The following is an 18896-nucleotide window of genomic DNA, read 5'->3' as shown; positions in this document are numbered from 1 at the left end:
TCATTCTGGTATAAGCTTTACTTCAAAACAAAAATGCACATGCACGTACATGTGCACTCTACCCCCACAGAGTCCTGGTACAATCCTTGGAAATAGAGTGTATAGATTAAACAGGATCCTCTCTATGCACAATGATACTAAAGGGTCTTGTTCAAGAGATTATCAAGCAAAACAAATTTCAAACTGATATTGTAAATAAAAAATTCAGTCTTCTAGACATATTGGGCAAAATGACATCAAAAAGTAACTAGCTGCTTAAGTCTCGATAGAAATCCGTGTGTCTGTAGAAGCCTCAACAGTTGTCTTCTCAAATCTGAGGATCTGAGAATCCTCAGTTTCTCTCTTTTTTTTTTTTTTTTTTTTTTAATTTGGGTTTGTGGAATAGACCTGTGGATTCCTTGCTTTCAAGGGAAGCTGGAAGCAAAAACAGGCAGAAATGTAAACTCAAAATGTGAGCTGAATTCTCATTTAAAAATTGTGGAGAGATCCTTCATTTTGAAAAGGGAAAACATTGTTTCCTAAAATGCTTTGAAGTACAGAAATACACAAATAGTATTTTGAGAATTATTATGATAAAAATTGTCAATATAAAATGTTGTTTCAGGGTCTGGATGTTCTGGAAATCATGAGAAATATTCACGTGTTTGTATCTCGCTACCTTTACAATCTGAATAATCAGGTAAGGTATATTCTATACTTTTTTATGGATTTGGTTCCAGTCTGAAGGGAAGTGCAGATTATACATGTAAGATAGTAACCCAAGCTGAACGTACACAGTGACAAGCTGTCAAGTAGCTACTGCTACTCCAAAAGATAGTGTAGATATGTCTTGGAAAATGTTCTGTAAGCATGTTTTGAGTATTGTGTGCCAGAAGGATCACTCAAACTTAAGAATTCCAGTGAAGCTAGGAGAAGGCAGCAGGGATGATTGGTTGCTATATAAGGATGTGTTATATACATGATTTTTCAGCTTGAAAAAAGGGATATCTGAAAATGGATTATTGGAGTTGTGAAACAGTGAATGATACGGAAAATGCGTACAGGGAATGACTGTGGTTTCTCTCAATGAAAGAATGAGGGCCCCTTTATGAAAATAAGCAACTTTCTGACAAGAAAGGAAGTACTTTTTCTTAAATCGCATAATTTGATAGTGAAGCTCATTGCTGTGATATACAGTAGGGCCAAAAGTACAAACAGTGCTAGAAGAGTTTAGACTAATCATTGGAGGATAGCCTCAATACATATGAAGGTTCAGGTGAAGCATCTGCCTTGGAACCACAGCATTCCAGAAACTGGTGGAGCATACCAGATAAAGTTCATTGTATGCATGCTTTTTCTTTTTTTCTTTCCCCAATCACCACGTATTAGCTTGTTCTCAGAAACAGGGTGTGGGCTACCTAGACTGGTAATTTATCACAGAGTTAATTTAGGGTAAATAACATTTTTCCCCTCCACCTATTCCAGATCTTCATTGAAAGAACTAGTAATAACAAACACTTGAACACTATTAATATTCGACACATTGCTAATTCAATTCGAACTCATGGAACAGGAATCATGAACACAACAGTGAGTATCTTTTGTATATTTGTTGGATTATTTTTTTCCTGAACTTCCCTTCTTAATAGCGCACAAAAGAGTGCTGCTTAAGTGCATGAGTAATGCCCCAAGCTCCTGCATTTCCCAGTGGCTTATTTGGTTGTGCAGTTCTAGTAATGTGAAAATAACAGTTTTTGTGTATTAATAAAACAAATAGGTTCTTGGACAACATAAATCCCTATTGTAAAAGCTTTTACGAATTATGTCACTTCTGGTTGTTACATAAAAGTTGATGAAGAGATCTGTAAACACATCTAATAAGGTACAGATGTTCTGGTGGGACTGTGACCTTCAATAAACATGAAAATAAACGAATAAACAGAGAATGTTTTGATTCCTAAGTTGCTGCTTGTTGATACTTAATAGGCAGATACTTTTACTGTACTTAAAGCAAATCTAGTAGACATGAAATGTTAATTTTAAGTTTATCTTGTAATCATTAAGCTTAAACATCAGCTTTTGAGTGTTTGAAGTAAAGCTGCAGATTGATGACAATTTGCTGGATATCTGTAGTGTAGATGGTCACTTTAACTGGTAGAAGGCATTCACCTCTTTGCATGTTAAATGAGGGCACTTCCCACAGCTTGCTCACTACAGCAGGAGTTTATCATTGCGGTCCTCAGATTTGGATACAGTGCTAAAGTTCAGTTCAGTTTATTTTGAGGTTGGTAATTTCAAATCTTCTGCTCAACTTTTTTCTACCTCTTTGCTGCTTTGTTTTTATCTCTCTTCTGGCTCCATTTAAAAATAAAGGGGGGGGGCAGGGTGAGAACTTGCTGAATATTGAACTCACTCTCAAGTAATTTTAGAAGTGGAAATAATAGAGTCATAAAATGGTTTCTGTTAGAAGGTACCATCAAAAATAATCTAGTCCAGTGCCCTTGCCATGGATGTGGACATCTTTCACTAGATCAGGCTGCTCAAAGCCCCATCCAACCTGTCCTAGAACACTTCCAGAGATGGGATATCCACAATTTCTCTGGACAACCTGTTCCAGTGTCTCACCACCCTCACTGTTTTAAAAAATAAATAAATTATTTCTGATATCCACGCTAAATATACCCTGTTTCAATTTAAAACCACTCTGATTTAAAAAAAAAAAAAAAAAAAAGTCTTACTCCATCTTTCTTAAAAGCTCTCTTTGTATGTTGAAAGGTCACAATAATGTCTTCCCAAAGCCTTTTCCTTTCAGGCTGAGGGAGCTGTGCACTTCCTTCTTACACTTTAGTTTGACCTTACTCAGCTATGCTGGTCTCCAGTGTATCTTGCCTGACAGGAATTCCACATGGGAATCAAGAGCTCTTGTGCTCTAAGAAAAATGTTTTTAAACATCTGCCAGCTCTATTCTGCTCCTCTATCCCTGAGGGCTGTTTCCCAGTGGATCCCATCCACTAATTCCTTGAACTGAAAGTTTGTATTCCTAAAATTCAAGGTCTTGACTTTACTCTTTGCCTGGCCTGTATCCCTCTGGATCCTAAGTTCCACCAGGGCATGATCACTGCAAGACCAGCCTGCAGCAAATCTTCACCTTTTGAATTAGCTTATTTGTGTTGGTAAGCAGTGGGTCCAGAGATGCTTTTCTTCTGGTTGGGCTATCTTATCACCTGGATTAGGAAGTTGTCAAGATTATTTTTAGTCCTCTAAAAGGAACAGAGCCTGTGAGTGTGGTGCTTCCTGTAGTCGAAGAAAAGAAAGCTTTAGCAACATCATCCCCTTGACTGGGTGGCCTGTAGTGAACACCACTCATGAGGTTTCTTTTGATTTGGCCTCTGATTTTCACCTACAAGTTCTCTGCCTGTCCATCACTGTTTCTCAGACAGCTCTCTGCAATCTCATTTTTTGTTCGTTTGATTTTCTTTACATAGAAGATAGTCCCCCCCTGCCTCTTCTTCCTTGCCTGTCCCTTCTGAACAGTTTATAGCCATGAATTGCAGCGCTTCAATTGTATGATTTGTCCCACCAAGTTTCAGTAATAACAATTAGATCCTAGCTTTTTAACTGCTCTGACTTCCCCTCATTTGTTACCAACGCTGTGTGCATTGATATAGATATACTTCAGTCAGGCTGTTGACCACATTGCCTTTTTAGAGGAACATGTCTCTTCCTCTGAGACATTTTGCAGGTGTTTCTCTGTTTGTTCCTAATATATCAGCAGTCCCGGGATCTTCACTGGTACTCAAAACTCCACCTCCTTCTCCTAAGCTTAGTTTAAAGCTCTCTTAGAAGTTGGGCCAACTTGTTGCCAATAAAGCATTGCTCCTCATGGACAGGTGAATCCCATCAGCTCCCAGCAGACATGGTTTCACAAAGGTAGATCTGTGATCATGGAAGCCAAATCCTTGAGCATGGCACCAGCTACACAAGTGATGAGGAGAAAAGGGTTTTCATGCTTCCTTTTACTTTGAGAAATAACTTTCCTTGCACTATTCTTCTGAGAATGATTTTGTGAGTGAAATAGTTAATCATGGGGGTTTTGGTTACTCAGAAAGTTGTCTTATTACTTGCTTTATTTCCAAGTGATGTGGATTTTACTGCTTTATTCACATCTGATCATCATTAAAGCTTTTTTGTGCAAACAGGAGAAGTACATGAGGTATGGAGGGTGGAAATGTACTTCCATCTTATGGGAGAGTATTTTAGAAAATTTTGAGAAAGTGAAAAGGTACGTTGGGACGTTATGCAGATTCCGTTACTTGAATGAGGAAGTTGAGCATGTCTGATGCCCTTTTCAACTTAAAATACTTGTATTGTTTCAAGAGGACAGTTACAGGATATTCCAGACACAAAATAATGGCTGTGTGAGACAGGTCGTTGAATTGAAATAGCTAATTTGTTTCTTGATCCCTCTGCCCTTCCTGGAAGACAGTAGGTCTTCCCGGAGAAGGTTTTTTTCTTTATTCTTTAAAGCAGTAAAATAGATAAGTTGAGAATAACAAAATGAAATAAACTGAGAAATAGTTTCCTTTTTTTCAAAGTTACATTATTATAAATACGAGTGGTTTTGGAAGCTACGGAACAGGGGTCACTAGAGGTATGTGTTACTCTGCCAACTTTCTTGATACAACTTTTTTTTTTAGGTCAACTTCACTTACCAGTTTTTGAGGAAAAAATTTTATATTTTTAGCCAGTTTATGTATGATGAACATATCAAATCCAGACTTATCAAGGACATCAGATTCTTCAGGGAAGTCAAGGATCAAAATGATCACAAGGTATAGTAATTTTTGAAGGACTGAGAGTAACCTGGTTGAAAGAAGCACTTCTTTCACGTGACTAAAGGTGGACTGAACTCTGCATAACACGTCACAACTTTTCTATTATTTAAACATATAATTCCAGGCAACATGAAAGCTTTTGTGCTAGCACAATAGAATGCTTTGAATTTCCATACTCAGGATAGCTTAGTTTCATTCTGTTTCCTCCGTGAATATTTTCTTTGATGTTACAGAGTCGGTTAAAATTATTCTGTCAGTGACCTGAAAACAATAATGTGCGGCATTTGTGGTCCATTAGAAGCTGTAAACTTCAGGTTCATGCTTAACAGTTTCTGTCAGTTTTGAATAATAAGATTATTCAGATAGAATCCATAATGATATGGACATATGACATTGATTTAAGTAAGTCAGGTTTTGAGGACTAGGGTCTGATTTCCTATGCTGGAAAACTGATTTCTCAAAAATGTGACACGCAATGTGTTTCAGTAAAATTGCTGTCAGCTTCTTTGTGTGTCAAGTGTTTTTTTTTGTTTTTTTTTCTTGTAGGAATATTTTATTGTTCACAGTAACATTTCTATTTCATTTTTCAGCTTGCAGAAGTGACTTGTCAAATGATTTTTACAAACTAATAGAAACAGACAGGTGTATATATATATATTTTAAATGCTGAAGCTGTCACTGTGAGGTAGGGATACAGTGCAAATAGAATAGTATTGACACGATGAAAAAATAGACTTTTAAGGCTACGCTATTTATTTATTTATTTTACAAATTACTGTAATTTTTTTTTCAGTATCCATTTGAAAGAGCAGATAAATTCAACAGAGGCATCAGAAAACTTGGAATAACCCCAGATGGCCAGAGCTACCTTGACCAGTTCAGACAACTCATAAGTCAAATCGGTATGAAACACTATCTGAGACAATCTTATAAATGTTAGTAAATGGAAGAAATCTTCACAGTCTTGTAACTGAACTCTTAGTACAGGCTAAAACTAGTCAGATGGAAAGTGCTTCACTTGTACTCCCGGGAAAATAAATACTCTTATCTAATTGCACGGAAAGGAGCCTTGCATATCATAATAATGTACCTACATCTTGCATAGAACCCAGTTTCCTTTTAGGTTCTCCTTTTCTTTATGGAAGTGACTTTTGCACAGATTGAGTATATTTCCTGGTAAAACACTCTTCACATTTTTCAGAAAAAGGCTGTATATCCATCTGAAGTAACTTTGAGTAATGCATGAAATTATGATAGCATTTTCAGCCATTGATACTGCAGATGTGCAGGACTGATCTGAACTTATACATACTTAATGTGCCTGGAGGAAAAATTTTGGACTATTTGGCCCTTAGGCTATCATGTAAGTGAGCTCAGTGTTGCTAGATGATGATTTTGTGTTTTACTCATCTAGACAGATGAGTAATCATATTTTGACATCAGTTTTCAGTGTAATGTCTTTTATCTTTTTTTTTAACTGCAAAGAAACTGCTTTGAGAGCTGAAATACCCTATGGAAACTTTAATTCACATTTCAGAGCTTGTAGGAATGCTGAAGCGTGTGCATATTGTGTGTATATATGTATATATATTTAAATAGTTAGAAATTCCTTCTGTTTTTTTCTTCTTGTTTTTAAAGGCAATGCTATGGGTTATGTCCGAATGATAAGATCTGGTGGACTTCACTGCTGTAGTAGTGCAATTAGGTACTTCCACAAATACTTTATTTTTCTGTTTTCTCTTGTTCATTCCTTTGTTCCTTATTTGTGGTGATGTTCCCTTGAAAAGGTTCTCACCCACCTGCCATAAATGTATTGTTGGATTAAATATTTAAGTTAAAGTCCATTTTTAATCCTTCATTGAAGTGGAATTATCAAAAATATTGCCTGGATTCAGATCTGCTCAATTGTTGCCTTTAAACACCCCAAATCAAACAAATTATATGCAAATACGCTGCAAAATAATTAATAGAATGTGTATGTAAGTCATTAGTTTATAATTAAGTACTTCCTAATGTTAATCACTTCAAGAAGGTGCAATAAAAGAAAAATAGGACTAATCTTGAAGAACGTAAAATTGAAATTAACACTTACTTGATAACAATCATCCATCTATATGTAAAGAAGTGTATGCTTATATAAGGTCATTAAGATCCAGTGACTTTTATGTATCAACAAATAGTTGATTTTCTTTCAAATGTTAATAAATTTGTAGTTACCAAGGACAAGAGCTAGGGAAAGGAGATGGTAGCTTGGTAAAATCAGTATAAATAATTTAGTGTGTATTTAGAAGTGGATTTAACACGACTCGGATGAGAATAGAATGGCACGTAAGATAAAACTTCAAACAAGTAGTTTGAGCCCAGAAGACTAGATTAAATATACTATAAATCATGGTAGATACTTCAGCGAATGTAACCAGGTCAAGACAATCCTAACAAATAGTAAGTTTTCAGGTTTGTTCCTGATCTGGAAGACATTGTTAATTTTGAAGAGCTGGTGAAAGAAGAAGGACTCTCAGAAGAAACGCAGAAAGCAGCAAGGTACCGTAACATCCTGCTTTGAGGTCTGGGGCAGGGTTGGGATGAGAGAGTTTTAATTCTAAAGCTGTTGGTTGGTTGTGTGTGTACATGTCTTAAGTTTAACACATTTTTGCATAAAATTAGTTTAAAGTGGGGAAAATATAAGCAGTTGTAAAAATGAATATAAAATATCATTTGTACTAAGAGAATTGTTACTGAATCTGGTTTCTTGATAATGTATTTGTGATTTAAAGGCTAACAAGTGTTTCTCACCATGTGTCTGACTTTTTTTTTTTTTTAATATTCAGGGCCTTAGAGAAAAAAACAAGTATTCTATAGAACACTTCTGAGGAAATTAAATCAAACTATATTATTCAAGGTGGCTGTAGAGGCAGGGTGTCATCTTGGACTCTCTGGTCAGAATATTGGGTTGTAGGTGTAGCCACAGGGTAAAGAGAGTATTTTTACTTGGAAAGATGAGTTTGTAAAGAAACTTCTAGCAGAAAACAGGTAACACATTGCTTATCGTTTGCAGGCAGTTGGACTCTGTCCTCAGTGACCTCACACGTAACTTTGCAGAAGGAACGGAATACTTTAAAATGCTTGTGGATGTATTTGCTCCTGAATTCCGCAGCCCAAAGAATATGCATTTGCGGAACTTCTATATAATTGTTCCCCCACTGGTTAGTATACTCGTTGTTTGTGCCAGTACTTTAAAAAATAAAGTAAAAGTTTCCGTTTCAATGGTTTGTTTATGGATTTTGATTGCCATGTTATGCTTTCTTCCTTAATTATGAGTAGAACTGTGTTGAGAACCATTTTGCTGGTAGTTGTCCAAAGCCTGGTTTTTCTTTTCAGTTCCATCTCCATTAATTGCGTGGTAGGTATAACATCCCATTTGGTGTGGTTTAACCCTGGCAGGCAGCTCGGGACCACACAGCTGCTCACTCCCCCCTGCTCACAGTGGGAGTGGGAAGAGAATTGCAAAGGTAAAATTGTGAGAGCTCTTGGGTAGAGCTGTTCAATAGGTAGAGTAGAAGCTGTGCACACAAGCAAAACCAAACAGGGAATCTGTTTGCCACTTCCCATCAGCAGGCAGGTGTTTCCTTCCAGGAAAGCAGGGCTCATCATGTGTAACTGTTTCTTGGGAAGGCAAATGCCATCACTCCAGATGTGTCCCTCTTCTCCTTCTTTCCCCTCAGCTTCTGTTGCAGAGCATGATGCCATGTGTTACGGAACATAACATTCCATGTATTTGGGCATTTGGGGTCAGCTGTTTTGGCTCTGGCCCTTCCCAGCTTCTCGTGCACCCTCAGCCCCCTAGTTGGCAGGGCAGCATCAGAAGGTGAAAAGTCCTTGACACTGTGCAGGCAGTGCTCTGCAACAGTGAAAACAGTGGTGTGTTAGCAACATTATTTCCATTCCAAACTGAAACCACCACCCTGTACCAGCTGCTGTGAAGAAAATTAACTGTCCGAGCCAAAACCAGAACACCATTTTAGAAACTAATTTTGGAATGTCAGATAAATATATGCCACAAATTTAATAAAACTGAGAAGATGAATATGTCATGGTGGTAGAAGTGAAGGACAATAAACGGCTAAGGCACACGCTTTGCACGTTTTGATTACAATTTGTGAATATTTTTTTTCTCATTAACACAGTTTCAATAAAATGCCATTACTTGATAAAAATAAACTACATTTCAATGTAGTTAAATTGAAAATGGATCATAGTTTTTTGAGAAGTTGTTAATGTACTCAGATATTCGTGTCTTAGAGTAGTTACTGCATACAGACAAATAATCATTACTTAATGTTAGTACCTGGATCTGTTGTTCAATATCCTTGTAAGTGTAAGACTGACTAAATCTTTTTATAATTTTCTAAATGAAGTGAAATAATGCACTGTAGCTTTAAGACAGTGGTATTTTTAAGCTTTCCAGGAACCCTGGTTATTCTAATTATCCTTTATTTACGTACATGTTTACCTTTAATCAGCAACACTCTGCTAAGTGATAGTCTCACAAGAACAGCGGATGTACCTTACGTTTTTACTTACGCAGATGTTTTCCAAAACTTAACTTTCTTCCCCAGAATTCTAGAAAAAGGACAAGCTTTTCCAAAAAAAAAAAAAAAGCCTCATGATGGGAGACACAGTTAGCATAGATAGTGGCAAAGAATTATATCTAAAAGCATGTGAATATCTTGTAGTTTTTTTGTTTGTTTGTTTGTTTTTATGTCTGCTGATGACTCCAGGACAATTTTTTCACTCTTTCAGACCCTCAATTTTGTAGAGCATTCAATCAGTTGTAAGGAGAAGTTGAATAAGAAGAACAAAAGCGGAGCTGCCTTCACTGATGATGGCTTTGCCATGGGTAAGTTTCAGCTTGCTGACTAACATTTAGGTAAGCCAACATAATGGATATTTGCAAGAAAAGTTTGTCTTTTATGTGTGTGTTTCCATAATATAAATTTGGATTGTCTTGGCTCCAGCACAGTGGACTTGGGGGCTATTTTGTTCAGAATCTCTTAAGCATGGAATAATTGGTTATGGCAGCAGCCAGTTTTGTCATACGTTGGTACTCCCTGGTTTCTTTCAAAGCCTGCAGGTCTCAGCAGATGAGAATTCATGCAAGTCTTTGGATAAGTTGTGAGGCTTTTAAAAATTGAAGCTTGTTCTTTATTACAATTCTTTTTCCTGTTAGATTTAAATGTAAGTTAATTGCAATTTAAATTCTAATTGCATGGAAATTATCAGTTTAAACTGATCCATTAATAACATTCACAAAATGTTTTATAAATTGCATGTTGACTTGGCACATGGTTTGTTAATTACTGTAGGTGTGGCTTACATTCTGAAGCTTTTGGATCAGTACCAGGAGTTTGATTCCCTGCACTGGTTCCAGTCTGTTAGAGAGAAGTATGTGAAGGAAATAAGAGCAGTAGCTAAGCAACAGAATGTGCAGTCCATTAATCAAGATGAAAAACTGCTACAAACTATGAACCTTACTCACAAGCGACTGGAAGTTTGCTTACAGGTATAGCATGGGTCTAGTTCTGTTATGTGTTGAGTTCAGCACAGTTCAGGGAGCTGGTTTCTGAAGGAGATTATCAAGAACAAACAACATAAAGCATTGTCTAGAGCAACAATCCTAAAAACAAACAAACAAAAAAAACACAAAGACTTGAGGTGTACTATCTGAAGGGGTGTCATAAGCATTTGTGATATTTGCGTGAGTCAGGAATTTGAGTTGTTTGATTGGAAGTCTTTGTCCACCAGACAAAAATCGAATGCAACTGAAACCTAAATGTTTAAATAGGAGCTAATAACTTTTTTGTAAAATCTTAGTTTTAAGAAATTTAACATAACGCTGTGAACCCTCAGTTGCTTGGGTGTTAATTCTCTGAATTACTGAGTTGAATGATGCATACCAGCTGTCGAACAGGAGAAAGATACACTTGAATTTTCAAGTGCAGTAGATCAGGTTCTATCTGAGATATAAAAGCCTGTCTCTCTCACTTTGCTTTTCATTTGAAGGGGTTATGGGACAAATCTGCAGATGTTTGTTTATAAATAGCTGGTGATTACATTCTGTAGAAGCACAGCTGTTGCTAGAATAGAGAAAGCCCTGCATGACTGACACAAGCATGTGTATCACTGAACCTTGTTTAGAAACTGATCTACCTTGCAGTCATCTAAATTATTGGGTTGCATAGTTTTCCATGTGCAAGTTGTTTCAAATTCTCACTGTGGCTACAAACTTCACATCCAGCCCCAGTGGATTAGTCACAGGTTTATTGCATCGATGCTGCTTTGCTTAAATTACTCTTTAAAGATTCTGGCTGACTTACGCTTTTTGTAAAATGCATGTGAAAAGGATATGAATAGAGGAAGATTTTCTACAGCACATAAGTGATATAGACACCGAAATCCAGTTGCCTTTGATGCTTCTGAAGAATATTAATCTGTCTACAAAGTCTTTCTTGTGATACACTGACACTTCTCTTCTGTATCTTTTTACTCAGGAATTTGAACTCCTTTATTTTTCATTAAGTAGTGCAAGAATTTTTTTCAGAGCAGATAAAACTGCAGCAGAAGAAAACCAGGAAAAGAAAGAAAAAGAAGGTGAGTGAATACTATGTGTGCAATACTTAGGTTCCCGAAAGTGTGCCTTAGTAGGGAAAATGCTCTTTTCCTTCCATAGCTGCTTTCTTGCTATTCTGTTGAAATATTATTCCTGAGAGAATTTTTGAGGTTCAGGATGATTAAGTAGTCAAGAACAGCTCAGGAGGCCTTCTTTGGAGAAGTTAAATTTCAAGCTGGACTTCTGGAAACAAACAAGCAAAACCAGGGATAGGGAGAATGCATATTGCAGTAATACTAAATTCCTTAACTTTAGCATCATATTTACCCTCGGGATTACTAATGTTATCAACGTTTTTTTTGCACAACCTTTGATGTGACATTGGTGTTTTTCAGCTGCTGTTTTATAGCTGCTTTTCAACTTACATAGGCAGATAATGCAGATACTATACATGACTTTCACATGTTTAATATTTATTACATGTTTTGGTCTACCATTGAATTACATTCAAAGGGCAAGATCTCCACTTGTGATATACACTTGCTTGAATTGAGTAACATGGGAATTTTGCATTTTACATTCATGCTGATATAGTCTCCCTCATGAATTATGGGAAATTCTCTTGGGTTTGGGAAAATTAATGGAGAAATGAGAAAGCTCTCTATGATTACGATGTAGATGTTCAGTCACAAGTTGCTTAGAAACTCAGTTCTCTCACAGCTGAATGTAGCAGTGTTCTAAACAATGGAAAATGGTTTACCAATTCCGTTTACTTCTGACAAAGATGGAAATGATCTGTGAGATGACTGTCACTGAGAGAAAGATAATTTTTCTTCTGTACTAGGAAAACAGTTCATAAAGCAAAATCTTTTAGTATGAATTTGTATTTGATGTTCAGTGGTGTTTCTCAAATGAATTGTGCTACTCAAAAGCCAACTCTGAGCATTGTGGTCAGTAGGACTAGATATACTGTCCTTGCTTCTTTAGGACAGCCTTCTGTAGGACAGCAGTTACTTGCAGTTCAGGTTAAATATTCACTGTCCTGGTACATGTTCAGTTGTTTGGAAAATGTGTTTTGTGGTGAGGGAAGCTGGAAAGGCATACCAGGCTGAAAGACTTGAACATGGTTGTATCATTGCTTTCTACCACAGTATTTAGAATTGTACTCTGCAAAATGTGTGAGCACGTGTATGTAATCTTTACACAAGTAATCCTACTGATGAGAAGAAACCTTTCACCCCAAATACGGATTTCTTCGTAGGGCCAGGATCCTTATACCACAAGGTCAGTTAGCATATGCTGACCATGGTACAGCGTATCAAATGCTTTATGAGATCAACATGGTATATGTGCTAAGACTGTTTTTACTGCCTTGAGTAAAATGTTAAACATAACCCATGTCTCCAATTTTTACTTTTATAGAAGAATCTGTTAAAGCAAGCAACGGAGATCTTTCCAACACTACGCCTGCAGATCCTGTTGTGAAATGATATGGCTGGTATGGGTGTTAATTACTTACTCAAATAATTCATTTTCTTGTCAATATCAGTAACACCCTGTAGGGGTAAAAGCTCTGCATTCAACTTACTTGTTCTGTTAAACCCAACAGAAAATGTATCATAGTGTACTAGCATCCAGTGAGGCTAGTTCTAGATGTGTGTTTGTTCAGTTTTCCGTTAGAAACTCAGATTTTTCAGGAGTTACTTATCTACAGCACTTTCTCTAGTGAAAATAACTACATGAAATATAGCTTGGAGGTAGTTATTTTAAATTACAGATGTATATACCAAAAAAACCTTACTAATTTTTAGATGCTTTCTTGCATCTCTAACATATGCTTTAAAAAAAAAAAAAAGACTTGACTTGAATCTATACATCTATCTGTTCAACAAGAAATAGAAAATTGAAGAAAGATATGGTGCAATATCTGTTGTCCAGATGTGGCCATGCAGTCCTGTTGTATTTGCTTAACGCAGTCACAAATTACGCTGTAGGTATAACAGTGTACCTTGTGAGTGTATGTTAAGGCTGTTGCACAATGTGGAAGTCCTTATCAATGTTTTATTCCACAAAACCTTATTATTAGTATGGGATTTGCACTCTGGAAGCTTAAGGTCCTGCCAAGCGTTTACTTTCCCCGAATCTTCTCCCTGCCCCCCTCCCCCCCCCATATCAGAGAAAGGGAAAACCAGAAGAGGTAAGATAACAAACTGCTTTTCGTTTCATGCTGAAGGTCTGATTTGCATCCACAGAAGTAAGGAAATCAAGAGCCAAGACAGAACCACAATCAGCTCTTCCTTTTATGACCAGACACTGTGTGATGAGTGTCTGTACCTATTAAGTGATCTTATACTTCATGAATATGTTGTGCCTAACTGCAAGTTTCAGCCTCAAATCTGTGTTTCTTAGCCTTTGTAGGTCTGTTGTATTGTCTGTGTTGTTAATACAGTCTTACATGCCTGGTTATTAACAATAATTGCACTGCAGGCTTCAGAAGCTGCTGAACACTGTGAGAACTCTGTATAAATTTTAACATCTGTTAATGCCTGCAAGTAGAGGTTTCTAGGTTGTACAAGAGTTAACTCAGATACCTGACTTAAGTAAATAGCTAGACTTAGCTTAAAAGTAAACACCAGTTCCATTAAAAGATACTCTTGTGTTTTAATCTCCCAGAACATAACAGACTTCTGGGTTTTACTAGCTAGAAACTACTCTAGTCAGCCTGAGAATTGCCTTTTTGTTTTTTTGGCATTCTTAACTGTATTTTAAGCCTGTACTTGAAAGCTTCTTTCATCTCTTCTGATTCCACCCCTCCTCCCCCCTCAAAAAAGTAATGCTTTAATATAAATGGTTCAGATTGCTCCCCCCACCCTCGTGTCACTAGCTAAGACAATTCCTGGCAGACTTCTTGATTCATTCTTTCCTGCCAGTCAGTTCAGCATTTGGAAAACTAGGACAAATTTTTTGTTGCAACTGGAGAGAGACCAGACTGATGGAAGTCCTTTCATTGGCTCTGAAAACATGACCCAGAAGCTTTGTGGACTGTTTAAATCAGCTGGGCTCATTAAAAGGTCTGTTTGTTATAACTGCAGAGATTGCCCTAAAAAATGCTGCATTACTTGATTTATTTTTGATAGTTTTTGTCATAATTTATGTACACTTTCTTTTCTGACCAAATTGTGCCCGCACTGAACGCTCTCAGTAGCGTTGCTGAGAACAGCAGCAGCAGGCTGGCTGTTCCTGCTGATTTCCACGCTGTTGCAATTGCAGTGTTCCTACTTCCATACTCCTATCTCATCCGAGGGCACGGAAGTTCCTGTCTTGGAGTGGTCGAGCACTATCTTGGTTCTGCAACAACAGCAGACTCTCATATCGTGCGTGCTTTCCCCCCAGGATGGACTTGCTAGGTAGATGCATGCAGTCAAGGCATTACTTGTGCTCTAATGAAGTCTGCATTTGTATTTTTCCTTCTCCCACGTTTTTTGGAAAGACCATCTCAGCTAGGTGATACTCCACAGTTACTAATGTGCGCATGATGCTGAACAAATTCATGTGGTTCCGGTAATGGAGGTTCTACAGAAAAGACATGAGCTTATTTTTATAGAGTCCTGTTTTGAGGTTGGGACCTGAATGTATACTATATGTGGCAAAAATATATACAGACATATGTACAGTGATAATAGAGCTATTCTTGCTAAGACAGGATTGTAGTTTATTATATTTACACTTTTTGTCATGTAGCAGCACATGGATACTGAAAGCTTTTTTCATCTGAAATGCAAAGCTGGGTCCTGGTTTTGGATGGCACTCCTCTGTCCCAAGTATCTGGCAGGGGTGCAGAATTCTTGTTGTGGTGCTACTCTTCATTGCTTTTGCCCTCCTGCTCTGATTTTAGGAACAAAATGGGCTCCAACAGGTTGGCTGGAGATGATGATGGATCTAAAAAAAATAATAATAAAAAAATTCCTCCAAACAATTGAACTTGTTGCTCACCCAAAATTCCCAGAGGTGATAAAGGGAAGTGAGGATGATGAGTTTGCTGCAGGGACATGAAATGGAGCTCTAGTTTTCTTTCTCCTTCAAGTCAGGGGCAGAACAGGCTGAAGGCCAGTCTACCTCCCTGAGAAGGCAGCTGCCACCGCTGCCCTCCTGCGCTTCGTCTTGTGACGAGGCTGTTGTAGGTGGAGGTGGTGGCAGCAGCTCCTCCAGAGGTCTTGAAACCTGCTTCTGATATGGTGCTGTGTCCTTTTATGCCAGAAGCCACGGGGCTACCTTGCCTTTCCTCCTTGTGCTACCAGGTAGGGGAAGCAGAGCGCAGCTGATGCCCTCGTTGCCTTTCAGCCCCCAGGTCAAAAGGCATTTGTCACTGACCAGCAGTGCTGAGCGATGGCCCCAGCAGCACCCAAGTGGTCTGTGCTTCCCTGGGAAGCAAAGTGCTGGTGTATGTTCAGCTTTGCTTGAAGGGTAGGTTCCAGAGGTCCTAATCAGAAGTAAATTTGAGTTTCCACCTGATGTCCATCAACAACAGCTGTCTTCAGCTTCTCAGGTACAAAGGACCAAATGTAACAGTGTTTCCTAACTCATTGTACAAAAGGGTATTTTGTTACCTCAGTCTGGTTTGTGAGTAGAGTACCTAATGTACATAAAACTGTTAATAAATGTAATTTTCAGAACCTCATTCTCAGTGTCTTCAGTAACAGCACTTCACTTTCAATTTTTTTAATATGACAGCTTCAACTTTTATTTAAGAAGAAGTGTTTGTGTCAGTTACTAACAGTTGTCTTCCATGGTTCTTACAAACATTCAACAAACAACTAAACGAATTTATTCCATGTCAAACACTTGCAAACTGTAATCTTTCAGATGCTGTAGCACATATTGCTTACAGAAAACCTAGTTTCCTATTAAGTGCTTGAGAAGAGTTAAATTCAGTTGAAGAACATTCAGCTATTTGGTCCAGTTACCGTATCTTGATTAATATAAACAGTGCCACATACGGATGCCCTCCTGCCTCTACCCCCCCCCCCCCCCCCCCAAACTCCTATTTATTTTTGTTTGTTCTTGCAAAATGCAGCTTCTCATGTTTTCAGGTTAAACTGGAGGGGAAAAAAATCTAAACTTATTAGCCAAGGTATATAGCATTTAATTTCAGGAATGCACTGTGAAACTATTGCTCAGCTTCTTAAAATTGAAGATTGCTGGTAGATTCTGCAATGTTGTACGTCACCACAATGTTAAAAATACAAAGAACTCTATAAAAAGTACTTAGTTGTCTTACAAGTTGTCTCTGGCAACTTAAGAAACCTAACCATAGAAAAACTGCACACAGCTAACGTGCCCCACTTGCTGACTACTTCTGATGTTTGCATGTCAGTGGTATTTAGAGTAATAAATGGAGGAGGTGCAGTATGTCCATTATTTAATTACGGAATGTGAGTGCGGTCCCCATAAAGGTAAGAGTAGGCACTTGGATTTGTTTTGTAAGCTTATTCCAGATGCAATATAAAAATAGATTATATTAATAGGAAAAATTTAGTGTTTAACAAATTGTTCTGTAAATAGACTAGCACAAAAGATAAATCTTGTTACACTTAAACTAGACTAAAAATAACTTCATCTGAAAATAAAGTAAATAGTGCATTTTTAACCTTCATTCAGATGCACAGAATCATGCAAACTATAAAAACTGACTATGGTAGGAAGTTTGAGGCCTGATGGTTTTTTTAAAGGAGCTGACAACTTGTACTAATTTCAGCAGAAATGAAGGCTTCTCACTGTTAATCTGCAGAAGTAACATTAACCCTTTGTGGCTGACAGTTCTGCTGTCTGAACTGCCAGCAGCAAAGGGCTAATGCTGAAACATCTCCTAGGATTGTCAGCTTCCCTGACCCCCTCTACACTACACATTCACAAATGCAAAAATTCCCCAAGGCCCAGGTTCTGCTTTTGTTTCGCTGTAAAGCCAGGAGACTCCACTGCAAAGACACCGCATTCTCTCTAGCAGGATGACGGAAGCTGGCCTTGAGTGTGCACAGATGATTTAAAAACTGAGCTTCTGGCGAAGACTCCCCGCTCTTCCTGCTCCCAGACAGGAGGTAGGAAAGGTCGAGAGTTTTTATGCTTCTGATTCTTCCCCTTCTTCATGTGTGGTTCCATCCTCTTCTGACTGATCGTTCAGAAGCATGAACTTCCCATCATTTGTTAATGGCACAGACTTCATTAGCTGAGCTAATGCTTCTGGGTCCTGAAGAGAAATAAAAAAAAGAGGTCAACGGTATGTAAAAATGGGTCTTTATTTTAAACTTTTATTGCTCTTTATATTGCTGAGAAAGAGAAGGACAATACCTTAACTGTTTGGGTAAGTTGTTATATTTATGCTTATCGACTATGACTAAAAGCTCATTCCCACAATTTGTTCTGAAATCACAGCATCAAAAATGTATATAAAGATGTAACGTCAATTCATATAAATGCTCCTACACAATACTTAAGTGGAAAGTCTTCATGAGATTTCTTTTTTTCTCCTAGGGCAGAAAGGAATACAAGTTTCTAGAAATGAAATAGTAACGGGTACAATTCGTACTTCATCCAAACAACTTTTTTTTCCACACTTTGTCCACAACTTCCTTACAAACATGAACACCTGGATTTGTATAGTTCTGAATATGATTTAGGGTGGCAAGTTCTATCTCAAATCAAGCTACTACAGTCAAACTAAGTTGGCAGTTATGAGCTACCCTAGAGACTGTTTTCAAATGCCTGCAAAACTTCGTCATTACGAGTAGGGAGTGCTTTTTTCTTATGTACAGGAGAGATACCTGGACGGTGTCACCAAAAGCAGAAAAGACAGACATTTATGGGGAATCAAACAAACTTACCTTCTGTGCCTCAATGATTTCTTTTCCCAAGCTAATGGCATAACAAATCTAGAAAGAGAAATGCATGTAGATATCAGGTTTTTTTTTTGCTTTGTTACGGGTTTTGCTGCTTCATCAGGACTATAACACAGAAGCGTTGATGCAAACTTAGTTTTAAATACAGGTGTAAAAGGAGAGGTAGAAAACCAACTCATTGTATTAACTACATAAAAATAAAGCAGTCTTATTTCAAAGCTCTTAGAGATGAACTGAAGTTTATCTTTGTACTCATTTTTTTTTCTCTGTGTGAAATTTAAACTATTTCCAAACCTAGGAATCTCCTCCAGTACACCTCAGATGTTGTTTAAGAGAAAAATTCTCCAACATCTTCCTTATGTAGAAGTCTCTTATTACAAGACAGACAACGAGCACCGCACTGCTGTTAACACAGTATGGCTGCCTTTTTGGTGAGAGCTTTCTAGCTGTATTTTGTCTCAATATCACCGATAAATTCATTTTTTTGGTCTCAGCTAGATGCAGACATGCTTTTCCATATCTCTTAGTGTTTGTATTAAGAATCACACCCTTTCCTTCTTATAGCCAGTGCAGCAGCACATA

At 37.6% G+C, this 18896-nt stretch overlaps 2 protein-coding genes across 4 annotated transcripts in view; one reads left to right on the top strand and one right to left on the bottom strand.

Moving 5' to 3' along the window:
- WASHC4 (WASH complex subunit 4) overlaps positions 1–15370 on the top strand; it is a 41867-nt gene extending 26497 nt beyond the window's left edge. Inside the window, exons 23-34 of one of the 3 annotated variants that reach the window (XM_035341358.1) lie at positions 605–679; positions 1465–1569; positions 4677–4811; positions 5608–5716; positions 6453–6519; positions 7269–7355; positions 7870–8017; positions 9615–9711; positions 10178–10374; positions 11363–11462; positions 12844–12919; positions 13655–15370. In XM_035341358.1, coding sequence (XP_035197249.1) covers positions 605–679; positions 1465–1569; positions 4677–4811; positions 5608–5716; positions 6453–6519; positions 7269–7355; positions 7870–8017; positions 9615–9711; positions 10178–10374; positions 11363–11462; positions 12844–12911 — 1188 coding nt within the window. In that variant the 3' untranslated portion in view covers positions 12912–12919; positions 13655–15370. Of the gene's footprint in view, positions 1–604; positions 680–1464; positions 1570–4676; positions 4812–5607; positions 5717–6452; positions 6520–7268; positions 7356–7869; positions 8018–9614; positions 9712–10177; positions 10375–11362; positions 11463–12843 lie in introns of all 3 variants that reach the window. The other 2 variants (XM_035341370.1, XM_035341348.1) reach the window with 2 other exon arrangements.
- Positions 15371–16135: 765 nt separating this feature from the next.
- The window catches only part of APPL2 (adaptor protein, phosphotyrosine interacting with PH domain and leucine zipper 2), a 37934-nt gene continuing 35173 nt past the window's right edge, over positions 16136–18896 (bottom strand). Inside the window, exons 20-21 of the mRNA XM_035341386.1 lie at positions 18300–18347; positions 16136–17665 (exon numbers count right to left, since the gene is read on the bottom strand). Coding sequence (XP_035197277.1) covers positions 17537–17665; positions 18300–18347 — 177 coding nt within the window. The 3' untranslated portion in view covers positions 16136–17536. The remainder of the gene's footprint in view (positions 17666–18299; positions 18348–18896) is intronic.

Source organism: Oxyura jamaicensis, chromosome 1 (genome assembly GCF_011077185.1).
Source record: "Oxyura jamaicensis isolate SHBP4307 breed ruddy duck chromosome 1, BPBGC_Ojam_1.0, whole genome shotgun sequence".
In the NCBI taxonomy this organism is placed as follows: Eukaryota; Metazoa; Chordata; class Aves; order Anseriformes; family Anatidae; genus Oxyura; species Oxyura jamaicensis.
Note: the sequence above shows the minus strand (reverse complement) of the source record. Positions and strands in the feature narration are given on the sequence as shown.